The sequence below is a fragment of the Antennarius striatus genome, chromosome 18 (genome assembly GCF_040054535.1).
Source record: "Antennarius striatus isolate MH-2024 chromosome 18, ASM4005453v1, whole genome shotgun sequence".
NCBI lineage: Eukaryota > Metazoa > Chordata > Actinopteri > Lophiiformes > Antennariidae > Antennarius > Antennarius striatus.
The window spans coordinates 3884538-3910603 of NC_090793.1; the positions used below are offsets into that span (position 1 = coordinate 3884538).

A 26066-nucleotide genomic window follows, 5' to 3' on the forward strand; every position below is an offset into this window, starting at 1 on the left:
GATCTTGATAATAAATACATATTTATCTACAATATGAAGTTAATAAAAATACCTCTCAAAACAAGCTAGAATAAATAAATAATTTATCAGAAATAAATATATTTTACTTTTATACAGTAATACATGAAGATGCATGGCATCCATCCGTTCGACTGTGTTCACCTGAACAGGGAAAATATACAATGCAATACTGCTTTTTGTATTGAGAAAATGTATGTATGTGCATGTGTGTGTGTATGTGTGTGCATGTGTGTGTGTGTGTGTTTCAGTGAAAGAAATAGTTGATGTTTTGTCAGTCTTTTTCTTTTGTATGAATCAGGATAAAAACCTTGCATGAGTCTTAATTGGGTATATTTGTTGAGAGTCATTCTTAAGTCTATCCTGTACTAAATCGATAATGTTCAAATAATGTTTCTTTTTTGTGTAGCAACTGGCCTGCAGTGTTCTGCATGAGTTACCAGTTATTCAGAACAGTTCACTCTTTCAAGGTCTGATGACTTCATCTGCACTGGCAGCTGGCAGCTGATAATGACTGGATGGTCCTCCATGTGGTCTGGGCATCCATGAAAGAAACTGGTTCATACCTGTCAGGCCTGCAACAGGGGTGGCTGATGACTTTGCGGGTTGTGCGCCGGGGCAGTGAGCCATTCTCCAGCAGCGCCTTCAGTGCCAGATCATAGTTTGTTCTTGAAGACTGACACGAGCCCACACAAAACTTAAAAAGGACAATCTCATCTGAGTCAAAGCCCAGGCCCAGGTCACGAACCTTCATCTCTCTCTTCTCCATGCGGCAGTCCCTGCTGCTTTGCTTCAGCATCCTGCTTTTACCTTTACCCTTTTTATCACTTTTTCCTGTCTCTCCTTCTTCATCCTTTTCTTTCTTCTTCCTTTTCTTTTTCTTCACTGATCCCTTGGGTTGAATTTCTGAGTGGTCAGAGGAACGTGGAGTGCGCCCTCCCCAGGGACTACTGTGATGGTCATCCACCTCATCTATTACAAAAGGGTCTATATTGAAGACAAAAGAGGAATGGTCGATAAAAAAAAGTTAGAGAAATCTATGATTAGGACCAATAAAGTACACATTTCCTAACCACATGTATGATTTCAATTCACTTTGTATCATGCGTGTATACTATATACACACACTATACTATATAGCACACTACATACTATAGTGTGTTATATAAAGTATAGTGTGTGTATATAGTATAAATGCATGATGCAAAGTGTGTATTAACCAATAGACGTGGCATATTATCAGGCTCATATCTCCATTCGAGTGCCATACTGTCTACTGAAGCAGACACACTTGAGATAACCCTTCCATGAGAATATCAGTACCATATAGATCATGCCAAGTGGAGTAAGGGTTACTGTTGTCTTCTTGTTCCTCGTCCTGCACTATCTCTGGCAGCGTCATAGGAAGTTCTCGTTCCTCCTGTCCTCCCAGCAGGTCCACAGTGCGGCCCAAGTCTGATCCTTCACCAGCAGCCTTAATTTTCATATGGGCTCCTTCTACCAGAGTCAGCAGGGAGAGGAGCACCCACACTAGCACCTAAAAAGAACACAGATCACAGATCAGATTCATGCGTTGATATACTTCCACACAAAATGTTAGGATAATACATGAACAAGAGAATTCATTCATCTTCTGGAAGATGAAACGATTGTAATGGTTTTGTTTTCAGCAGCTTATTCAAATCCAGGTCATGGGCTACGCCGCAGCCTATCCCAAATGACATTGGGCTACACCCTTAACAAGTTGGTAGTTCACTGCAAGGTCACACAGAGACAGACTATCATACCTCCTGTCTAATGTTTTGTTTTCATATCAATAACTTATCGTGTCATTCCAGATCCTGTCTCATCAGCAATCACCTCATTCCCTTCACCTGCCTTCTCTACAAACACCTGCGCTCAGCCTCTGCTCACTGCCAGATTGTTTGGTGTCCGTCCTGACTCTTCAGCCTACGTATCCTGCCTGATCTTGACTGTGTTTGAATCCCATCTGCTCTCTTGACCCAGCCTGTTACCTTCTCCTTGTCTGATCTGTCTGCCTGGTTTGTTGATTGCTCCGTGCCTGACCCTGCCTGATTCTGGAGTCTGTCGCTTCACCTGTAGTTTATTGGATACCTCTGCCTGTTGGACTGATTACTTGGAACCTGAACCCTGCCTGTACAATTAAACCCTTTTTGAGACTTGACCTGCCTGCTACTCTGTCGTGCTTTTGGGTTCCCCCTGCCAGTCGTGTTCAACCCTTCACGGAACAATCTGGCCAAAATGAACCCAGCCGACAGTGATCCTGCTCAGCAGAACCCACCATATAACCCAGTTTGACCCAGCACTATGACCATCACCTCCTGCCAAGAGTGCAGCATGAACATTGTCCAGGAACAGCTTACTGCGCTTTTGGCGGCATTCCCGGGGCGTCCTGTTTCCACTGCTGTCCCCGGATCTCCTGCTCAGTCAGCAACTGATTCCGAGGCTAGGATTCCACCACCGGAACACTGTTCTGGGTCCCCAGGTACCTACCGTCCCTTCCTCGTCCAATGCTCCCTTATCTTCGAGCAGCAACCCTCAGCTTTTCCAAACAAGCGAGCCTACGTGGCGTACATCGACTCCCTGCTCACAGGGAGAGCCCAAGACTGGAGGACTGCCGAGAGGGAGTGGCAGTCGCCTGTCTGTGCGTCCGTCCAGTCCTTCGCCGCCGGGTTGCGAAATGTTTGATCATGTGACTCCTGGGAGGGAGACAGTCAGGGGTCTGTTGAATTTATCCCAAGGGGGAAGGTCTGTGGTGGACTACTCCATAGATTTCCACAATTTGGCAGTGAAAAGTGACTGGAACCCTGCTTCCCTGTTCGACGCCTTTTGTAATGGGTTGGCAGACTGAATAAAAGACGATTGGCCACTTGAGACCCTCCTGCGGATCTGGACTCCCTCGTGGCTCTGGCCACTCGCATTGATGTCCGTCTCCGGGAACGCAGGAGGGAGAGAACTCGCCATCCCGAAAGCAGTCCGGATGTTCTCCTCCGCATCTGCTTCTTCGCCACCTTCTCCGCCGTCAGAGGAGGACGTCTCTAGACTCTCCTTGCAAGTCGTTCTTGCTTATCCCCAGACGAGAGACAGCGTCGTCTGCGTGTGAACCTTTGCCTGTACTGCGGACAGCCTGGCCATTTTGTGTCTTCTTATCCGGTGAAAAGGGCAGCCTCACCAGGCAAGGATAGGGCACTGGTGAGCCTGATGAGCCTGTCAGTTAATCACCGAGAAACACTCACCTTTTGTCTCATTCACGCTCCCCAGCAGCCAGTGATTTTGGGTTATCCTTGGTTAAGAAAACACAACCCACACATAGACTGGGCTTCTGAAACAATCCTGCAATGGAGTGCACATTGTCACTCCGCCTGTCTGAAAACTGTCCATCGACTCATAACCCTGGTTGGTCAGCGGAGGTATCAGATTGAACTGGAGTTCCTGAGGAGTACGCTGATCTGAGGGAGGTATTTAATAAGGCACGGACCACGTTGCTTCCTCCTCACTGACCTTATGACTGCGCGATCGATCTTTTCCCCGGTACAACCCTCCTAGGGGCAGACTGTATTCTCTATCGGCCATGGAGATGAAGGCCATGGACAGGTACATCCAGGACTCGTTGGCTGCAGGCCTCATTTGTCCCTCTTCCTTCCCTGCTGGTGCAGATTCTTCTTTGTTGAGAAGAAGGATAAGATTTTACGAGCATGCATTGACTACAAGGGTCTCAATGAGATAACCGTCAAGAACCGGTATCCACTTCCACTCATCTCATCCTTCTTTCAGGTAATGCAGGAGGCAACCATTTTCACAAAACTGGACTTAAGGATCGCTTTACCATCCTGTTCGCATCAGAGAAGGGGATGAGTGGAGGATGGCCTTCAATACTTCAAGCAGACATTACGAATATCTGATTATGCCTTTTGGTCTTACTAATGGCCCTGCTGTGTTTCAATGCCTCATTGATGATGTGCAGCAAGATTTCCTTAATGTCTGTATATTTGTGTACCTGGATGACATTCTAATTTTTTCCAAGTCCCGATAGGATCACGTGATTTATGTATGGCAGGTTTTGCATTAACTGTTGTACTGCCTGTGTTGTCCTGCCTGTTGTCCTCCCTGTTGTACTGCCTATGTTGTGCTGCCTGTGTTGTACTGCCTGTGTTGTACTGCCTGTGTTGTAGTGCCTGTTGTACTGCCTGTTTACCATGGGTCTGAGAGGACTGCAATTTCATCTGTGCTGTATGTCGTGCAACTATAGTACACTTGACAACAAAGATGACTTTGACTTTGATAATCAGCTTTTTGTAAAGGCAGAGAAGTGCAGGTTACATGTCTCGGAGGTCTCCTTCCTGGGGATCATCATCGGTGTCGGGAGGATTTCCAGGGACCCAGTCAAGACCTCAGCGGTTAATGCCTGGCCCACTCTTGCTTCACGAAAGGAGCTACAACGGTTCCTAGGGTTTGTGAACTTTTATTGGAGGTTGATTAGAAACTACAGTTTGGTAGCAGCCCTGCTTACGTCCCTCACCTCCCATAAGGTCCTCTTCACTCGTGACAAGCCAGGTGGGCTCTGTTCTTTAACCATTTTAACTTTTGTCTCTCATACTGACCAGGTTCATCGGATTGGTGCAGGCGATCCGCCAAAAGGAGACGCATGCCTGCTCCACTATGTCCACCGTGTTGAATCACAGAAGCTGGCTCCTCGGTTCGTGGGGCCATTCCCCATCTCCAAGATCATCACCCAGTGGCCGTTCGTCTGCCATTGTCCCGTCCAGACCCCCACCACCCCCCTGGCTCATAGATGGTGCCCCAGCCTACACGGTCCATTGCCTCCTCTGGTCTCGGCTTCGTGGCAGGGGCGTCCAGTACCTAGTGGACTGGGAGGGGTACAGTCCGGAGGAACGTTCTTGGGTCCCGGCTCGGAGCATCCTGGATCTGGCTCTGATCAGGGACTTTCGTCGGGACCACCCCGACCAGCCTGGAGAGACGTTAAGGGCCGTCCTTAGGGGCAAGATGGGGGTTCTGACACACCTCCTGTCTAATAGTTTCTGTTTTGCTTTCATATCAATAACTTATCGTGTCATTCCAGATCCTGTCTCATCAGCAATTACCTCATTCCCTTCACCTGCCTTCTCTACAAACACCTGCAGCCACTCCCCACTCTACTTTTCATATGCCAGCTCAGCCCTCTGCCAGATTGTTCAGTGTCTGACCCTGACTCTCCAGCGTACGCATCCTGCCTGATCTTGACCTAGTTTGTATCCCGTCTGCTCTCTTGACTCAGCCTGTTGCCTTCTCCTCGTCTGATCTGTCTAATAATAATTTCATATGCATTATTCATTTATTTTGTTTTTAACTGTAAAGATGAGCATTATAGAACGGCACACTGTGAGCTCTCTTCTTTCAACAGAGGAATTGTCTGTTTGGTAAGTAGATTGATGCGTTAAATAAAGTCAACTGGACTTGTAGAAATGCCTAAATATATTTGGCCTCTTATCAGGAGGCTTCTTCAGTTCAGGATCACTATTACAACAACACATTGTCAGTATGATTAAACTTACCTGTCTAACAATCCAACTCTTTATTTGACCTTATTAAACACAGAAATCTACCATGACCTGTGTAATTGAGAAATTAATTGATATCTGTCTGGTATTTTGCCCAAATGAAGACCATTTACTTAGTAAGAAATTGAATAGCTTTCACTAATATGAAGGCACAGGGAAAATGGCATGATATTAGAGACTTAAAACACACAAATCCTTGCCATCCAACCAGCAGCAGTAGCGCTTTGTCTTAATCTTGATCTTACTTCTAATTCATGTGATCTATTTCACAAGACATATGACATATTTCTGCTGTATTTTTACGTCGGGACTCAATCTTTGTCCACTGGGAAACACTTCAACAGTTTAAAAAAAAGTGGGAAAATGAATTCTGATTGTAAAGCAGAAGAAAGCGAATGGCATATTTTTAGTGTGTCCTTTTGGTACCCTGTTCCAGACAAACCTTGGCTTTTGCTGACATCTCTGAAATAATCTTCTGTTTATCCCTCCTCTGCACCATCCACCTGGTCTCACCTGAAGAGAAAGTGAGAAGAGAAAGAGGGGAATGTAGGAAAAAGATTACTTCATCTTTCTTCCTTCCAGAACCACCCTTGAAAAGGATAACATAAAGTAAAGGAACAACATGTGGGTCATATGATGTGAATACTCTCACAATTGTCTAGATACTTAAAATAAATACGTAAATAAAACACTGCTGTGGTCCCCTGAGCAAGCTGACATGTCACATAAGTCAAACCCTCAATTCATAAGGATACTGTGGTTTTGGAGTTTGTGTAAAAGATCAGTGTTTTTTTGCTGCCAGCTACTGTGGCCAGTGTTGGCTTGTCGGCTTATACATTAATAAGAACAGCCCTGTCTGGCAACAAAAGGCAGCATCTGTGATACCCTTGTCAAAGACATTCTTCAGGGTTATCACTGTGACTGACGTACAAGCAGGTAAAAACGAGGCACAGCCGGCACAATTCACGGAGGTCCCAGACAAAAAACCCCACAGAGATGAAGGTAAGGTGATAAGAAATGTCATGAGTGCAGATGTTTATATATATAGTACATTGTGAGGATTGTGATGGTTGAAGTCAGATCAGAGCATCAAGTACTCCATGGTAGGAACACCAGCAGTTATTGTATGAAGTTTAAAAAGCATTGCCAGGGGAATTATCAAAGGATTATGTAAGTCACTGGGATTCATACACTGGCGATACAAAACCGTATATTCGTATAGTAGCGGTACACATTAATCAATCCATTGGTTGTGTTTAGTCTGTCATCCCAATAAAATGCTGTCAAAGTCTAAGACACAAATGGATTCATAAGAAGAACAAAAAAACAACAGCAGTGTTTTCACTGGAGTCCAGAACAACTGTGGGCATTTTGTCTTAATGGCTTAATGACTATAAAAACTGCTGCTGATTGCATTTGATTTGAGTAATGAAGACTCCTCACTGAGAGGGTTTGCATCTCCAGACCAGGGTTTTCACACTATTTAAAAGTCAAAGTTGGAAACTACAATTACGTTCTCACTGTTAATTTGGAGCAGCCTCCGGAAATGCCTCCAAGAATCCAAATCTGTGCCGTCTAAAAAGGTAGCACTATAAACCCAACTTTCCTTGGGGTTCCTTTAAAATTTTTGTTTGTCTGCAATGTTTCCTGTTTTTGTGCTGTAGTTTGCTGTAGTATTTCTGCTTTATAAGACATGAACATTTTTGAAACACCCTCCCACCCATTGCAACCTACAGCCTCTATGAAACCATGACATGTCATCTCTAAGTTGCTTTATATAATCTGGGTACTGTGCTACACAACAGAGTACACCGATAGTTATGCATTCAACCATGAACTATTCTTGAATTTACACATCTCACAGATATGATCACCATGTTTATGTAAAAGTGAAAAAAATGAAAGAGAAAAAAAACACTAGTTGCTATGGAAAGGCTGACAAAAGATAGAAGATTGTAGGTGATGATAAGACCTGTTGATGCATTAATGCAATCCTCCATGTTACAGCTGTAGCTATTCAGTTTAGGCAAAGTTGGAGTCTGAGGACAGATGAAAGACAAACTGAGCATAAATCAGCCACTCGAGGACAGAGAACATGTCACCACTGCAACCTAAAACCAAAATGCGCTGACTCCTCTGCCCTCGACCTCCTCTTGTCTCTGGACAGACGGCTGCAGATCGTCAGGAGAGGTTCCATTCTGAGTCCCTAACACCACAGCTGGGAGTGTTCAGGCCCTTTTAGATCTATGTACTGGGAGCCTATGTGGGACCGACTGCTGCTTCATTTCAACTCGCTGCTCTGGAGCTGTTTACAACCTGACGCCTGCAGCTTTGTTGGATGAAATGGGTGGGGGAGTCCAGGGATAGAGAGAGGAGTCAAACAGTGGGCCTTGAAGTGCTCCAGAGTAAGACAAGCCTGACGGAATGTGCATATGTGTGTGTGTGTGTGTGTGTGTGTGTGTGTGTGTGTGTGTGTGTGTGTGTGTGTGTGTGTGTGTGTGTGTGTGTGTGTGTGTGTTCAACTGCAGACACTGCATGTGCATGTTATGAAGTGTGTTTAGAAGACTGAGCATGTGTCTCTTCCATGTTTGGCTGATTAAAGCCTTTGGTTTGTCCATCAGGCTACATGTTTGCCACAGTGAGAGTGGAATTCTTGTCACCTTCCATTTACATTGTTGGACCTCTGTCTTAAAATTGTTATTCAGTTATTTAAGTAAGTAAGCTCTCCTGAAGCAAATACAACCCATAAAATACGCTACTGCTGTGAAGTGCTATTTCCAATTTTTTATTTCTTAATTTTGAATTACAATTTAAAATCATCATTATGTACAACATACTGAAAAATGTAAAACTATTTTAGAATATCTAGTAAATTAAATTTTCTATTTTCCATGTGGTAAAGTTGATTGGACATGTTTCATGCCCACCAAATGTTGCGTTAGAGATTTTGTAGACATAAAATCCAAAGTTTCATTAAATGGTACAGTCTGCCAATAATTAGCCTCGAAGGCATAGAATTAAGCTTTTACAACATTTATAGCATTTCCACAAATGGCTTAGGCCAGGGGTGTCAAAGTCAAGTACACGGCGGGCCAAAAAAACAAATTTGCTACAAGCCGAGGGCCAGACTGGTTCAATGTTTTTTAAAACACATTGAAATGAACATAGCATATTGAACCAAGAACTAACACAGTGTATGTTATTTAATGATTAAATAAATAAAGCAAAGGCGACACGGTTGCGCAGAGGGTGGCGCTGTCACCGCACAACAAGGCAGGTCCGGGTTCACGTCTCACTCTGTGCAGTTTGCATTTTCTCCCTATGTCTGCGTGTGTTTACATCCAAAAACATGCACATCAGGTTAATTGGCCATTCCAAATTGCCCGTAGGAGTGAGTGAGTATGTGTGTGAGTGGTTTTATGTTAATGTGTAGCACTGGAGTCGCGCCTCACGCCCTATGCCAGCTGGGATAGGCTCCCAGCTCCCAGTGACCCGCGCAATCGGATGAAGCGGGTAGGAGGATTAATGAATGAATGAATAAAGCGATATTTTGTTATGGTTCTGTCAGTAAGTTCAAGGGGAAATCTTTTCAACAGGCAAACAGCAAAAAAGCAAATGTCCTTCAAAAACAAAATATTGTCCTTAATATCAAGATAAATGCATACATGAAATTGCAGTCCCGCACAGAGCGGGACCCAAACCCAGAGCTACCTTGCTTTGCGGCGACAGCGCTACCCACTGCACCACCATGCCAACCTGCTGAAAAACAATGAAACCCAAAGCCCGCTTGCTGCATTGCGGTGACTTCCGCTATTGTTACATTGTGGGGAATGTAGTTTTGGTGCGTTCAAAACACCAGTGGGCCGATGTGGCCTGTGGCCGGTTGTAATAGTAATTAAAAATCATCTGGCAAGCCATAAATAATTTGCCACGGGCCAGATCTCACCCACGGGCCTTGACTTTGACATATGTGACTTAGAATATCCAAACCTTTTGTTCCTAGTGTCACTGGAACAATTCTCCTCTTTGTGAGGTCTATATCGACAATAATACAATAATTAGATGTATATGACGTTCTAAGTTGTGTTTCATGACTTTTATTAATAGTGCTACTTTCAACAGAGGCAAAACTCTTTTAAGAAAAGTTTCAGGTGACCTAAATAAATGTGTTTCTGATTAGTGATCTTTGTGCTTATTGTATACTAAATGTGTTTCTGATTAGTGATCGTGGTGCTTATTGTATACTATTACACCCTCAGAGCTGAGCTTTCCCCACAGAACCTCTATCAACCTCTCACCTTGTAAAAAAGGAAAGCTCTGAGTGCTTAAAGCCAAACTTCTCTGATAATGACCTCTTATTAGAGACACACTCTGTTCTCTGCTGTGTGTGCATACACATGAAATGTTCTGACCTCCAGCTTTAACCTGTCACTATAGTGGTGCCTGATTGCAGGAGTGAAGAGAAAAACAAGAGTACAGTAAATCACTCCTGGCTCAATAAAAGACACCTGTAGTGTAAGAGGAGATGCGGGACAGAAAGGCACCAGGAGAGCGGTCTGATCACTACCAGATACTGAGGAATCTGTGGAGGTCCTACATAACATAGCATGGTGATACAAGTTGTATTTAAAAGCCCCAAAGCTTTGTATATGCAGAACAGTGTGAGGAATATTTTTTCCCTGATGTTACTTAAGGCTTTGAGTGTAGACAACCATTTAATATCTACATTCTGATTTTTTTATTTGACGCATTTAAACCCTCATCTAATCAAATAGTTTGTTTTGGAATTTGTGGTTTTAGGACAAATACATTTTTGAAAGAGTAACATGTCGCAGATGATGCTTTCCTTCAAATTCTCAATACTCATCTCCTCCTCCTTGTGATATTTTGTCTTGCTTTTGTCTTTTATTTACTGGTTTTCATTTTATGTATATTTCTGGTTTTCTGTCACTGTTGTCCTCTGGATTCATTGCACTTGGTCTTTTTCCCTGATTGCCTCGTTTAGTGTTCAGCCAATTTGTGTTTAGTATTTCCCAGTATTTACTCCCATGCAATGTGTTTTGTTTATTACTTTCACCTGAACCTAATTTAGCACCCTGGTCTGTGTATTTAAGGGCCGCCGTTTCAGTTCGGCCCTGTAATTCAGTATTCGTTTGACCCTTGCCTGTTTGACCACAATTTTTGTCTTTGATGCCCTGTGTATGACCTTTGGCCTGTCTGTTGGATTATGGTTTTGCCTGATTCCCTTGTACCATCCTGTTTCTGATCATCTGTTTTTGACCCCTGTGAATTGACTACAAGTTTGGACATCCGTCTGCTGCTGTAACCTCTGTACTTTCTTGGTTGTGAAAACAGACTGATTAAAGATTTTGTGACACTTTGTCTCTTGCACTTTCTTCCTTTGGAAACCGTGACAACACTCTGTGACCAAGATGAAACCAGCGAGAGACCCACAGCTTCAGGCTACGATGTAGCAACAGAATGTTGTTCTGGAGCAGCAACAACAACAGCTGCTGGCAGTATTGAAACAACTCTAGATCATTACTCACTCCAGATCTCCAGATCTTTAGTAAGACCATTCTTACTAAAGACCATGCGACCTGTTTACCTCCTCACAGACCCCATGACTGCTGTATTGTTCTGAAACCCGGGACACTGCCCCCTAGAGTTCGCCTATTTTCTCTATCCTGTCCAGAGCACCTGGACATGGAAAAGTAACTGGAGGAGTCGCTGGCTGCTGGGATCACCAGACCCTTGTCGTCACAAGCTGGGACTGGATTCTTCTTTGTGGGCAAGAACGACAGTTCCCTCAGACCCTGCACTGACTACTGTGAGCTGAACGGCATCACCATCAAGAACTGGTACCCCTCCCTCTCATGTCCATGGCTTAAGAGCTTCTCCAGGGAGCCACCATTTTCACAAAACTGGACCTGCGCAACGCTTACCATATGGTGCTTATAAGGGAAGGGGTTGAGTGCAAGACCGCCTTCAACACGCCCACAGGGCACTGGGGATACCTGCTTCAGGACACGTTAAACCGTTTTGTGTTCATCTATCTGGACGACATTGTGATCTTTTATAATTCCACAGAGGAACACATTGAACACGTGAGACGGGTGTTGAAGACTTTAGGAGAATAGCCTGTTCGTTAAGGCCGAGTTTCATCTCTCAGCCAATACCATCCTGGGGTTCAATATTGCAACTGGATGCATTAGTATCGATCCAGCCAAGGTTAATGTAGTTTCAGAGTGGCCTCCACCCACAGATCGTAAGTCTCTCCAACGTTTCTTAGGCTTTGCTAACTTCTACAGACGTTTTATAAGGAATTACAGCTCGGTGGCTGCTCCTCTCACTGCCCTCACGTCCCCCAAGACCCAGTTCTGCTAGACAGAAAAGGTGGAAGAGGCGTTTCTGCCCTGAAAGGACGATTCACCACCGCCCCCATTCTCATCCACCTGGACCTAGAGGTCCAGTTCATTGTCGAGTTCGATGCCTTTGATATGGGGGTAGGGGCAGTTCTCTCTCAGAACGCACTTTGCCGGTGCCGTGACTATGGACAATGAGGATCAGGTGAAACCTACCCAAGGGGATGGGGGGGCTCCTTGCAACTGTCCTGTAATTTTTTTTTTGTGCCAATCACCATGTGTAAAAAGGTTTTAGAGGGGTCATACACTGCCCGGCCAAAAAAAAAAAGTCACTGTTTGGGTTTCAATAAGCAAATTGCAGTGTTATGATCAGGGGTTGCTTCAGTTGGTCAAGTCTAAGCTCAGCAATATTATTCAGCAAAAAAATTAAGTCAGCTGGGTATCTGAATGTACTAAATGACCAGGCAATCCCATAAATGGATTTTTTTCCCCGGATGGCACGATCATATTCCAGGACAACAATGCCAAAATTTATCGGACTCTAATTGTGAAAGAGTGGTCCAAGGAGCGTGAGGAATCCTTTTGACACATCAATTGGCCCCCACAGTCCTGAGCTTAACCCCATTCAAAGTCTATGGGATGTGCTGGGGAAGACCTTGGTTTGACTCCTATTGTCAATACAATAACTCGGCCAAAAATTAATGCAATTCTGGACAGTAATAAATGCTGTGACATTGTACGAGGTTGTCGAAACAATGCCGCAGCAAATGCGCACCGCAATCAAAGCTACAGGCAGTCCCACGAAATGTTAGAGTGTGTGACTTTTTTTTGGGCCGGGCAGTGTACGTCACAATTGTCATGTCATCCAGGGGTTCATCGTACTTTTAAATTCATGGTTAGAAGATTTCGGTGACCTGACCTCAAGAAAGACGTCCGGGATTTTGTATCTGCCTGCTCAGTCTGTGCCCAAGCTAAAGATTCTCATCAACACCCCTCTGGTTTGCTCCAACCACTATATACACCTCATCGCCCTTGGTCCCACATTTCCATGATTTCGTTACTGGTCTGCCTCCCTCCAGTCATCACAACACCATATTGACCATTGTGGACAGATTCTCAAAAGCCGTCCACTTTATTCCATTGACCAAACTCCCTGTGATAATCTGTGTCTGTCTTGATTTCGTCTTTTATTGGTTTTCATTTTATGTATTTATGTTTCTGGTTTTCTGTCACTGCTGTCTTCTAGAATCATTGCACCTGGTCTTGTTTCCCTGATTGCCTCCTTCAGTGTTCAGCCAATCTGTAATTCCCAGTATTCCCAGTGTTGTTAATTACTTTCACCTAATTTAGCACACTGGTCTGTGCATTTAAGGGCCGCCGTTTCAGTTGGCCCTGTCGCAGTGTAATTCAATAGTCGTTTGAGCAGAGAGTCTCGTATACCAATCGTTACAGTTACTCGTTGACCACTTTTGTACAACCACAAATTTGAGTTGCCTAGTCTGTTCTTTTTCTGGATTACGCCCGATTCCTTTGGAAACCATGACATTCTGGTTTTTAATCTCCTTCAAGCTCATTTTAAGGCCTGATGATTAATTTTCTACAGTTAAGTGCACTCTCTGACTCTTTTAAGATTAAACAATTTCACCCTTCAGCAGTTAATGGCAGCTTTTCTTGACTGTGTGGGGCAGTCATCAAGCCAAAGGAGAGGAAACTGAGAGAAGAAGCAGCAGAGAGGAGACACTTAAAAAAAATCAAACCACAAAAAAGAATTACTAATCAGGAGAAATCAAAATTAAAAAATATTGAACTACTGAATAAAAGAAAGGAAGCAGGCATAAGGAGAAGAAGAAACAGGCAGATGAGAGTGCAGAAAAACAGTGCAGACAGATGCTGGTCAGTCTGTAATCTCGTAATCCCTGGCAGCCAGGCAGGATGTAATTGCTCGTTAGTGCCAGTTTCCACAGTAAGGCCTGTCACTGCTGGAAAACCACAAAGCAGGGTAAAATGAGAAACAGATAGCAGCTCCCATGCCTCAGCTCAGAGACGGGGGAGGGGGGTGTCCCCAACCTGACCACCACTAAACACACACCAGCACACAGATGCTTTTTCTGTCTGCTACTACTTATTACATCACGCAAAACAACCATTCTTTCACTAAATTAATTACACAGTTTCAACACACACACACACACACACACACACACACACACACACACACACACACACACACACACACACACACACACACACACACACACACACACACACACACAGATGAGAGGGAGAAATTTATTTATTTTTAAAATCATGTTTATTCATAAAAGCCCTATAATCAAATTGACACAAAATCCAAGAGATTCACATCTCAAAAACAAAGGTAGGATTTTCAACAGTACTGTGTGTTTCCTGAACAAAGAAAACATCTAACCTTTTAACATTTATCAAACTAACAAACACAGGTTTTACAAAAAGCTGACAAAATTCAGAAAACAACTAATCGCTCTCCACATTCATCCTGTTTACTTTTGTCATTAGTTTCTTCAATCGAAAAACCTCTGCTTGTAAAAACTGGTTGGTCAGTTCTGGATTTTATACTTAAAAAACGGACATTATCCTACAGAGCCCCTTTGGGGACACAGAGAGACAGAAAAATAAAGGTCCATCTTTGCGAGATCTCGCAAAACTTTTGTGAGATCTCGCAAAGCTACAGATATATTTTTGGCTTTATGGAGAAAAAACAATGGAGGACACCCATTCCCTTGCAGTGAGAATCCTTTTCAAATATCTCTGGCTTAAGCAAAAATTGTGCCACCTACTAAGCACTACTTGAACGTCCTTAAATTTTAGGCTAATTTCTAAATAAAATGCAATAAACCGCTTATACGGGTAATGTAGCTGCAAGAGGGCACAAGCCAGTGTGCACAAAGGGGCACAAGACAGTTTGATTTTGTGCCGGTCCCAAGCCAGGATAAATACAGAGGGGTTGTGTCAGGAAGGGCATCCAACGTAAAACTTTTGCCAAATCAATATGTGAATCTAACATGACTTCCAGACCGGATCTGTCGAGGCCCGAATTAACAACGATCGCCATCGGCGCTGTTCACCTACAGGGTGCCGGTGGAAATTGGACTACTGTTGGTCCAACAAGGAGAGGAGGAAAGTGTGTTCATAGGAAGAGAGAGAAGAGGAACACCAAGAGTATAGGACTGAGAGTAGGGACGTTGAATTTTACAACTATGACAGGAAAAGATACACAGTTGACATGATGCAGAGGAGGAAGGTTGAAATACTGTGTTTCCAGGAGACCAGGTGGGAAGGTAGCAAGGTTAGAAGTTTAGGAGCAGGGTTCAAGTTGTTCTATCATGGTGTAGATAGGAAGAGAAATGGAGAAGGAGTTATCTTGAAGGAGGAGTTTGTTATAAGAGTTTGGAGGTGAAAAGAGTGTCGGATAGAGTGATGAGTCTGAAGCTAAAAATCGAAAGTGTGATGTTCAATGTTGTTAGTGGGTATGCTCCACAGGAAGAATGTGAGCTGGAGGAGGAGAAATTCTGGCTGGACTTTGATGAAGTGATGCAGAGCATACCTAGAAGTAAGAGAGTTGTTATTGGAGCAGACATCAATGGACATGTTGGTGCAGGAAACAGGGGTGATGAGGAGGTGATGGGAAGATTTGGTATCCAAGAAAGGAATGCAGAAGGACAGATGGTGGTTGACTTTGCAAAAAAGGATGGAAAAGGCTATAGTGAGTACTTTCTTTCAGAAGAGGCAGGAACATAGAGTGACCTATAAGAGTGGCGGTAGGAGCACACAGGTAGACTACATCTTGTGTAGACGGTGTAATCTGAAGGAGATCAGTGACTGCAAAGTAGTGGTAGGCGAGAGTGTAGCCAAACAGCATAGGATGGGTGTGTGCAGGATGACTCTGGTGGTGAGGAAGATGAAGAGGGCAAAGGCAGAGCAGAGGAAAAAATGGTGGAAGCTGAAAAAGTAAGAGTGTTGTGTGACTTTTAAGAAGGAGTTAAGACAGGCTCTGGGTGGTCAGGACGTACTTCCAGATGACTGGACAACTACAGCTAATGTGATCAGGGAGACAGGTAGGAGAGTACTTGGTGTGTCATCTGGAAGGAAAGTAGATAAGGAGACTTGGTGGTGGAATGAGGAGGTACAGGAGTGTATACAGAGAAAGAGGTTAGCTAAGAAGAAGTGGGACACTGAGAGGACTGAGGAGAGTAGACAAGACTACAGGGAGATGCAGCATAAGGTGAAGGTAGGGGTAGCAAAGGCAAAACAAGGGGCTTATGATGACTTGTATGTTAGGTTGGACAGTAAGGAGGGAGAGAGTGATCTATACAGGTTAGCAAGACAAAGAAACAGAGATGGAAAGGACGTGCAGCACATTAGGGTGATTAAGGATAGGGATGGAAGTCTGTTGACAGGTGCCAGTAGTGTGATGGGAAGATGGAAAGAGTACTTTGAAGAGTTGATGAACGTGGAAAATGAGAGAGAACAAAGACTAGAAGAGGTGACTGTTGTGGACCAGGATGTAGCAAAGATTAGTCAGGATGAAGTGAGGAGGGCACTGAAGAGGATGAAGAGTGGAAAGGCAGTCGGTCCTGATGATATACCTGTAGAGGTATGGAAGTGTCTAGGAGAGGTGGCAGTAGAGTTTCTGACTGGGTTGTTAAACAGGATCTTACATAGAGAGAATATGCCTGAGGAATGGAGGAGAAGTGTGCTGGTGCCCATTTGATATGCAGAGTTGCAGCAACTACAGAGGAATAAAGCTGATGAGCCATACAATGAAGTTATGGGAAAGAGTAGTGGAAACTAGACTAAGAGCAGAAGTGAACATCTGTGAGCAGCAGGATGGTTTCATGCCAAAAAAGAGTACTACAGATGCACTATTTGCTTTGAGAATGTTGATAGAGAAGTACAGAGAAGGTCAGAGGGAGCTGCATTGTGTTTTTGTAGATCTGGAGAAAGCTTATGACAGGGTGCCCAGAGAGGAACTGTGTATGAAGAAGACTGGAGTGGCAGAGAAGTATGTTAGAGCGGTGCAGGACATGTATGAGGACTGTAAGACAGTGGTGAGGTGTGCTGTAGGTATGACAGAGGAGTTCAAGGTGGAGGTGGGACTGCATCAGGGATCAGCTCTGAGCCCTTTCTTGTTCGATATGGTGATGGACAGGCTGACAGATGAAGTTAGACAGGAATCTCCATGGACTATGATGTTTACAGATGACATTGTGATCTGCAGTGAGAGCAGGGAACAGGCGGAGGAGAAGCTAGAGAGGTGGAGGTTTGTCCTGGAAAGGAGAGGAATGAAGGTTAGCCGCAGTAAGACAGAGTACATGTGTGTGAATGAGAAGGACCCAAGTGGAAGAGTGAGGTTACAGGGAGAAGAGATCAAGAAGGTGGAGGATTTTAAGTACTTAGGGTCAACAGTCCAGAGCCATGGAGAGTGAGGAAAAGAGGTGAAGAAGCATGTAGAGGCAGGATGGAACTGTGGAGGAAAGTGTCAGGTGTGATATGTGATAGAAGAGTTTCAGCTAAAATGATGGGAAAGGTGTACAAAACTGTGGTGAGACCAGTGATGTTGTTTGGTCTAGACACAGTGTCAATGAGGAAAAGACAGGAGACAGAGCTGGAGGTAGCAGAGATGAAGATGCTGAGGTTCTCTCTGGGAGTGACCAGGACGGATAGGATCAGCATTGGTACATCAGAGGGACAGCCCATGTTAGAGGTTTTGGGGATAAAGTCAGAGAGGCCAGACTGAGATGGTTTGGACATGTCCGGAGGAGAGATAGTGAATGGTAGAAGGATGCTGAGTTTTGAACTGCCAGGCAGGAGGCCTAGAGGAAGACCAAAGAGGAGGTTCGTGGATGTAGTGAAAGAGGACATGAGGGTAGTTGGTGTGAAAGAACAGGATGCAGAAGACAGGGTTAGATGGAGGAAATTGATTTGCTGTGGCGACCCCTGATGGGAAAAGCCGAAAGGAAAAGAAGAATAAGTTTTTATTACAGGGCCAAAGGTAAACTTACTGGCTGATAAACCCAAGTGATTTGTGATCCACTGCATAGTCGTCAAACTTAAGCGATAAGGAGTAGGGTGTTACATTTATGGATTTTCTGTGAGATAGATGAAGTAGCACAGTTAGAGGGGAAAACAATTTGTAAGACTTAAAACCCATCTGGACTAATGCCAACATACATGAAGCTTAAAGTTGGCAAAGGTGTTGGGGAAGTTACTGCGAGTCATAACAGCACCAGGATCAGTGGGTCACAACAAACTCAGGGAGAGGCACATTTATTAAAGGCAACAGCTCATCTGAGACCAACAGGAGCATGGCATCGCAATGACTGCTATCATCATCTCAGCCACCTGCCATTAATGAAAGACACGTAGTCTTATCTTGCAGCATCACTGCTAGCAAGCCAAAAATGGAGAGATGCTCACAGAGAAACCTGATTGATGCTTACTGAGGATATCCAGAAATCTGGAAACCAAATGTGGAAGTGGGTGTAACCAAACAACAACAATCAGGAACACTAGGAAGGTGCCAGAGAGCACCTACCTCTGCCAACACCATTTACTAAATCTTTAACAATCGGAAAATACTTTTCTCACTTAAGAACCCTTCCTGCAATTTCTATCAGCATCCTGAAGTTGTTGGTTTTTTTTCCTGAAATAACCAAGAGACACAAAATGCATTCCATTTTCAAGAAAAACAATCGTTTGTTGTGTCAATGTACGTCACCACGGTGACATTGGTGACTCAGATGTGACCCGCGTGTGTATATATAATCATTAGTTTTTGAGTTGTCGACACAAATTAGAGTCACCGTGATGACAGTTCAGATTTATTTTTCATGCAAATACAACCAATCTTACCTTTTGCAGATATTTCAAATCCATTTGAAAGAATGTGGATAATCTATATTGGGACATTATCTAACCTTCTCCAACAGTATGTTTGACTATTTTACATGCAGTTTATGATAGGTATCCAATGATACATAGTGGTGGAACATCAAGAGTCGTCCATTCCTGGGTGTTTTATTTCAAACGGTCATTATTTTTCAGGATATTGGCAAAATGTCTGAAAAAAAAGGTTTGTTGAACAGAGCAAAAAACATCCACTTTCAACTCTTCTTGGTAAAGGTAGATACATACAGCAATCAGACAAGGCTACCGTTTTCTACTTTTAGCATTTTCTAAAAAGAATTTTTTTTTTCTCAATTAGTCAATTTTTACAGCCCATTCCCATTTTAGATGTATGCTTGGTGTTTGTGCAGAATTGAAAATGGAAAGCAGCAGCGCAATTCAGTGGATCTAACCAGTAACTTACGCTCATAACATCAGTTACATCAGCTAATATACGCTGTAGTTACATGAGTTACATCAGTTAATATACGCTATAGTTAAATCAGTTAATGTTTTCTTTTTATTAACTTATCCAACAGATAATGTTCGAAATGTCGAACAATCTTAGTTTTGAAAGTATAGAACACCGTGCATTGAAGGGGTACGACGCTGGAGTGACAGTAGTATCAGCCTGATGCCACTGCATAGAAATTAAACCAATGAATACAATCTGAGTATTAGAAACAGGAATACAGTTATGACAATTGAAATGAGACAAAGTTACAATAAAACACATTTATCCGTTGATGCGCAACCAACAGCCAGAATCAGATTTTAAACTAAACAGTGAAAGTGTAAGCAGCATCGTTAACCTGCCGCAGGATTTTCCAGATCAGCTTTAACTTCTACAATGTGCCACTGCTTCTACGAATGTGCAGTTAGCACTAATTAGCCACAAAAAACCCATATTGCACCAGACTTTAAAGAATCTTGTGACCAAGTCAGATAAATTAAAGTCGACATCCTCATCTGCAATGAGCTTGCTCTCCCATGAATTCTCAGATGAAAATAGCCTAGTGATGCAACACATCTGTGTCTTCACTGTCTTGCTGTTCATCGCTTTGTTTCCTGATGAGGCCGGTCCAAATGTCCATGACCCTAATAACCCAAATTCCTGCCTGATTAAGTTGGTTTTAAGAGGAAGCCACACAGAAAGTGGTTGGGTGAGCCTATCCTTAAATGGGAACAAATTTTAACCGTGTCAGAGCGATGATCTGAGGATAGGATTTCAATTTCCGGTGTTTGTGAGGACTGCAGCACAGACAAGACAGAGAGAGCAAATGTAGAGCTAAACACCCCAAAATTAGATTGTGTTTTCTTTCATTTATATGAATGTGTCAAGTGTGAACACATTAGATAGATCTTCCAAATCACTGCCTAATTGAGAGACAGTCGCAGTAAAGATCTCCCAGCCCTGTACTTCATTTACAACTTCAGCCTGCACCCCGGCCCAAAGTATTACATGAATGAACCATAAGAACAGATGTGGAAAACACGTTAACCTGCAGATGTCAGGATTTAACTTGACCTACTAGTTAAGTTGACAAAGGGACAGAAATGAAAGGGATTGAAAACAGGACTTGCAAGGCACGTGTGGGGAAGGGTTTAGTATCAGCAGTGCCGTATGTACCTCATACAGGGGAGAACTTAACCTCCTCTTCTTTTGCTGCCTGTATGTATTTACTTTCCTCAGTGTAAATGTCAACGATTTTACTGTGGTTTTATAAAGCTGCAACAGAGTGCCACTCCCATGCCCACCTGCAATTCGTCCATTAATAAATGAATGAATGAATGAATGAATGAATGAATTGTGGGTGTGTGTGTTTCTGTGTGTGTGTGTGAATGTGTGTGTGTGTGTGTGTGTGTGTGTGTGTGTGTGTGTGTGTGTGTGTGTGTGTGTGTGTGTGTGCATGTACATACAGTATATAAGTGTATACACACACTTGACCCCTGTCACTACACCTTTACATGCAAAGCCACATACACACAGCCAATGAAATCCCCTCTTCCTTTGCAAACTTTTCTTGCTCCCATGTCATGTTATTTGTCCAAATTTAGCCCACACTAAGCCTGAGACTAACATCTGTGAGACACACACGCACACACACACAGACATATACACACTGGTCATTATTAGTATGTCTTGCAGTTGAACCAGCACTCTCCAAAGTGTTTCCGTGTCACCCCCGCGTGCCCCAGACAGGCTGGGTTTAATGACCTGGCCTGATAGTTCAAAGCAGCCCTCAGAAGCTATGATTGATGAATCTGACCTGCTAATTTCAGGAGAATACAGCTTATTGTATCAAAAAATCCTCAAAGACACAAACATTGAGCTGGGCTAGTTAACATTGTTCTGTATTTTGAGAAAAAGTTGTTTTAAGGAGGGAGATTGTGTGATAAGGACAGGAGTTTCCTTCATGTTTCATCAGCGGCTCCAGAAGCATTAACCACTGCTTTGTTCTAAATAATTTAAATTGTTTGAACTTGAATAAGTCAAAGTGCAACAACAACAAAACAATCCAAAATCAGAGCCAAAAATTAGTCCCTCAGTGTACTTACACCAGATTGCCTATTGCTACAACAGCAAGGACCCAGAACCCAGAGGTAACATGTGAAGCATTTGTCTGAAAGACTACATCTAACAAATCTAAATTCCTTTTTGTCAGATCAGGCCTCCTTCAATTTGCCCTGAAGGAATCACTAAGGTTAGTTGCATATTCTAAGCACTTCCAGATTGAAGTTGCCCTGTGGCACTCCAGGTTGCATAATCAATCTCTCTTGCTGCACTCACTCTTAGTCCGGGACACAACGACAGAATAAAGTTACTCACTGCGGCAGAGAGCCAAGACTCCTTGCACACATCTGTCTTTTTATGACAGAATACTCTGAAACGATTGTGCTATAATTTATTGGTTGAATATTGCACTTACATTTATTTCTGCTGGACCAGTAAATTTTTACAAGTAGTCTATAATAATGATGGAGGATGCTTTTATGAGTCAGCTAAGCAATCCCTTCATTCCACCTTGTGGATTTTTTAGAAGCCTTGCTTTGCTGTCCTTGTTCTTGAGCGAGTACATTTTCCAGGTAATTTAGGCTATATTACAAGACTTTATTTGACTCTGTCACATAACAATGTCTAAACTGGTCCTGACAATTCATCTCACAATGTTTTATCATATGAAGACATCAACCATTGATAGAAAGAGGACAGCTTGATCTGTTATGAAAGTGTGATGTCTGCAAATTATACTTTAGCAAATTATACTTTTGGCTAAGGACTGGCTGGCTTTCCTGTAGTTGAACATATACAGTACATAGTGTGAGCTACTATGCATTGTTGAAAGACTGACGCAGAACAAAATAGAAAATCTATTTGAGTCTCAGCCTTGGCACTGAACATGAAGCCGATTCATGCTAAACTATGTGGTCCACTGAGGGGTCATTTGAGTTTCCTCACATCACACGCAAAACTGTGTCACAGAGCCGGGTGTCCACACACAGAGACAATCAGCTTGTCCTCCAATTCTGCTTCCAAAGAATCTCAACCCTGCAACACAGTGAAAATTTCTCACCCATATAAAGTAAATGGCAATGAAGACCACCGGGCAAAGAATACCAGCAGTGACAGAATATATTTACAATGACTGTAAATATATTCATGAACATGTTTCCACATAACAGAGTAGCGATAATGATAAGTTATTTTGTCATTTTAATTACAAGTGTATAACTTTCTGCAATCCTAACTAACAACACACAAGTACACTAAAGAGTTAAACGCATTACACCAACAAACGGCACGCTAGCTCTTGTAAAACCACATGCCAGTTAAAACAAACCAGACCACACATCAAGAGCCTGCTGGTAAAAGCACACACAGGCCCGCCATACCTGACCCACGGCAGGGCCGCTGACCCCATGACCTTTGACTGGAGGAAGTGAAAACTGTGGCGGGGGGGTGTGAGATGCCTGAAGGGGAGATACTCTTATATTTACCCTGGGAACAAACTAGTGACTTGAAATGACACGAGTGAAGGAAAACAAGATTGTTTCACAACATGTTTCTACACATTTTACAGGCATTCATTGGAAGACGCCTGCTGGGGATGTGTAACATATCTTGTGATTCCAACACTTCCAACAGATGCACAAGTACACATTAACATTCAGCAAGTACAGTAGCTCTAATATGCTAAGAGTAGATGAGTAGATTAGAAAGAAAAGTAAAACATAAGAGCAACATTTGAAAATTACAGGCCTGCTATTATCCAAAAGATCCTCATTTGTGCCCATGAGTAACACTGTTGCATGCACATGAGTCAGTACTTGAGTCAGGGAGAAAGTATGAATGATCTGTGATGCATCGTATAATTTCACCTACACCTTTAAATGGAGAAATACTGACAAATTGCATATCTTGGGACAGAAAGCCCTAGACTGAGGAATACAATCAAGAAAATATGTCCCTTACCTCCAATCATAAAGCTGAAACAATCGACACAATCGTCTGAAACTGAAAAGAAATGTGACCAACTTGAAGCACATCATAACACTTGAAGCTTGAATGGACGAGAGCGAAAGAATTTATTGAAGCCAATAATGTCATAACAGCTGATAAGGTAATATATTTGCCCTTTTTACATATAATAGGCCAAAAATGTAATAAAAGCATTTAATCGATAACGTACTAATTTTTGGCTGAGGGTTTTATTTTACCAGCCAAGTTATCAGCCAAAAATTATTACACCGTCGGTTCAGGACTTTTATTACTTTATTGGCCTATCACGTTTCAAAAATGGCAAATTTATTCCTTTGTTGTTATTACATTATTGGCTTTAACAGAGCTGCACACAGTTTCCTGACTGCCACTGCTTCATTAGAACAGACAGACAAAATCACAGTAACTCCGATTTGTATTTTTCAGTCATTTCAAGTCGCATTCCGGCACCTTGTAAACACTTCTGACCATGAACCTCCAAACTCCACACCATAAAGCAAAGAACAAACATCTCACTAACTGCATTTCGCTTCAATAAACGTTAAATTAGTTTCAGGATTGAGTCCTGGTCGCCGTGATAGTCAGAGGAGGCGAAAGCAGCTGGCAGGTGCGTGCAAGGAACTTTTGGATCTGAGCAACAACAAGACATCAGACAATCATTCCAATGTTGTAACAGCAAACAAAAAAACAACAGCCCATACCTGCTTTCAAAACAACACGACTCCATCCAACTAAATTCTCGCACGTCCCTGGATTCAAACTTGTGAGAGGTTCCTTACCGACTGTCCTGTGCACGTTCCGCTCCAAGCGCGCCCCGGAGCGGACAGAGAAGCGGCATCTTCCACGCTGGATACCGTTCCTTTCTTTCCATTTGCCGCACTGTGTCATGTTTTACACCTCACTCTCACGGCTTGAAAATGTGCATAGCAGGCTTTCTCCGCCGAGGATGAAGTAAACATGAAAAATCCATCTAAAGCGGTTCTGCCTCAACGCCAGAAGCGCCTCCTCCTCGTTTTATACGCGGCCGAAATCCCCTTTTCTCTGACCGGTCTCTTGTCACGACTTCTTGGCAACCTGGACAAGAACAGAGAGTGGGTAACAGAGACTACACGGTCTGACGTCACACTATCAAAAGTGTCTCAAGTTTTGTGCAGGAAGTTACTAAAGGTTGCTTTTAGTATAAATATCATAACATGTCATTATTTCTCCATTTTCCACACTTCATTTAACACTTGTCAATGAATAAACTATACTTTTGATTTGATACCTCAATTTGAAAGGAATTGCGGCTAAATTTTTATGTTTGTTTCAGAATACTTTTTTTTTTAATTTAAAAAAAAAATTCGGTGGGATTCAGTGAATTTACATCAATTGTACTTTTTCGAGATAGAGTTTGAATTTTTAGAGAAATTTCCATCTGAAGTAAGGATTTTTATTTATTTTTTATTTTTTATGCAAAGCGCTGTTTAAGAGGGAGGAAATAAACGTTACATGTGAAAGTCTATTTAGAACCTAATTAGATAGGCCATTGATTGCGGTGACACGAAAGAAAAAAGAAGTCCATGTCAGATGTGTATAAAACGTTTGTCTTCAATCAACAACTCGTGCAAGCTCTCCGCTCAGGAATATCCAGCCAGGTTAATGAAACGAAGCCAGTTCTTCAGGCAGAACTCCTTACCTCCAGTAACCTGTTCAGTCTTGCCTCTAAATAGCAAATGCGTAAATTTCACCGCGGGAAATTTCTCACAACACGTCCTGAAAAAAAATTAAAGTCGGTCCATAATCAACGTCCCACACGAAATTGCGCGATTCCAAATTTAGGACCGAATAATATGGAAAATCTTGTTCTCTTTTTTGTTTCTGGGGGGGGGGGGGCAGCTGACTGTGAGTGCAGTTGGGTTAGTAGTTCAAACGGCCAAGAAAAAAATAAAATAAAATAGACATATATATATATATATATACCTTAAACATAAATCTCCGTGTCACGCTTTGTAAGCACATGCAGTTTCCATACACTTCTATCTAAAAATCCCCTTACTTTGGGCGCAGGTATCCAGCTATCAGGGATTTTGTTGCTCCGATGTCTTCCTTGGAGCGTCTAACACAACTACTGAACAAAGTCTACAATACCTTGCAGGACGAGAGGCTACGCGTAAAGGCAGCGCACCGCTCTGCTCCGCCTGACCGAGACTTTGTGAAACCGGAGCGCGGTGTCCGCTGCACAGAGTGCTGTGATTTTTCTTCCCCATCCATAGATCAAATGTCTTTTTGTTCCTGCGCTGAGAGGAGGAGAAGGAGGGGGTTCATTATCATACAGGACGATCATTGAGCTGTTCGAGAAAAGTGTTCAGTGGAAGAATCCGACGACTGACACGTCCTCCAGTGTTTGCACTCCAAGACTAAATGTCGAGTGCTATAGTACTATATTCCACTGGTGCTGTACATACGCAGACAGGGCAAGCGTGGATAGACTTATACACAAGGACGGATTATGTGACAACATGCTCCAAGGCAAAGGCATGTAGAAGGTCCCCTACTCGTCCAATATACAAGACGGGTTAACAAAAGACACAGTCCAGTCTCTTTGTGTCAATTTGTTAGGCTTTGTTATTTTATGGTCATTTCGGGTCACTTTGTGTGTCAGTTTCTGTACATCTCTTTACACATCTGTCTTTACAC

The 26066-nt window shown here is 43.0% G+C and overlaps 1 protein-coding gene across 2 annotated transcripts; it reads right to left on the reverse strand.

The window, feature by feature from the left end:
* Positions 1–155: 155 nt before the first annotated feature.
* LOC137612743 (glial cell line-derived neurotrophic factor) lies at positions 156–24376 on the reverse strand. 2 transcript variants are annotated; one of them, XM_068341422.1, is made up of 4 exons: positions 24167–24376; positions 6040–6110; positions 1342–1555; positions 156–1005 (listed from the first exon to the last, which is right to left on the reverse strand). In XM_068341422.1, the coding sequence occupies exons 1-4, from the start codon at positions 24273–24275 to the stop codon at positions 500–502; spliced, it is 900 nt and encodes a 299-aa protein (XP_068197523.1). In that variant the 5' UTR covers positions 24276–24376; the 3' UTR covers positions 156–499. The 2 variants fall into 2 exon arrangements, with proteins under 2 accessions (XP_068197523.1, XP_068197522.1); XM_068341421.1 differs by having other exon boundaries at positions 24089–24376.
* Between the last annotated feature and the right edge of the window lie 1690 nt (positions 24377–26066).

Bases quoted from the DNA above. Each gene is read 5' to 3' on its own strand.
- LOC137612743 (XM_068341421.1), bottom strand. From the start codon at position 24,275: ATGACACAGTGCGGCAAATGGAAAGAAAGGAACGGTATCCAGCGTGGA. The intron at 1,556-6,039 runs GTTTGTCTGGAA...TGTTCTTTTTAG, and splicing joins AGATGTCAGCAAAAGCCAAG to GTGCTAGTGTGGGTGCTCCT. The intron at 1,006-1,341 runs GTACTGATATTC...TCTTCAATATAG, and splicing joins CACTTGGCATGATCTATATG to ACCCTTTTGTAATAGATGAG.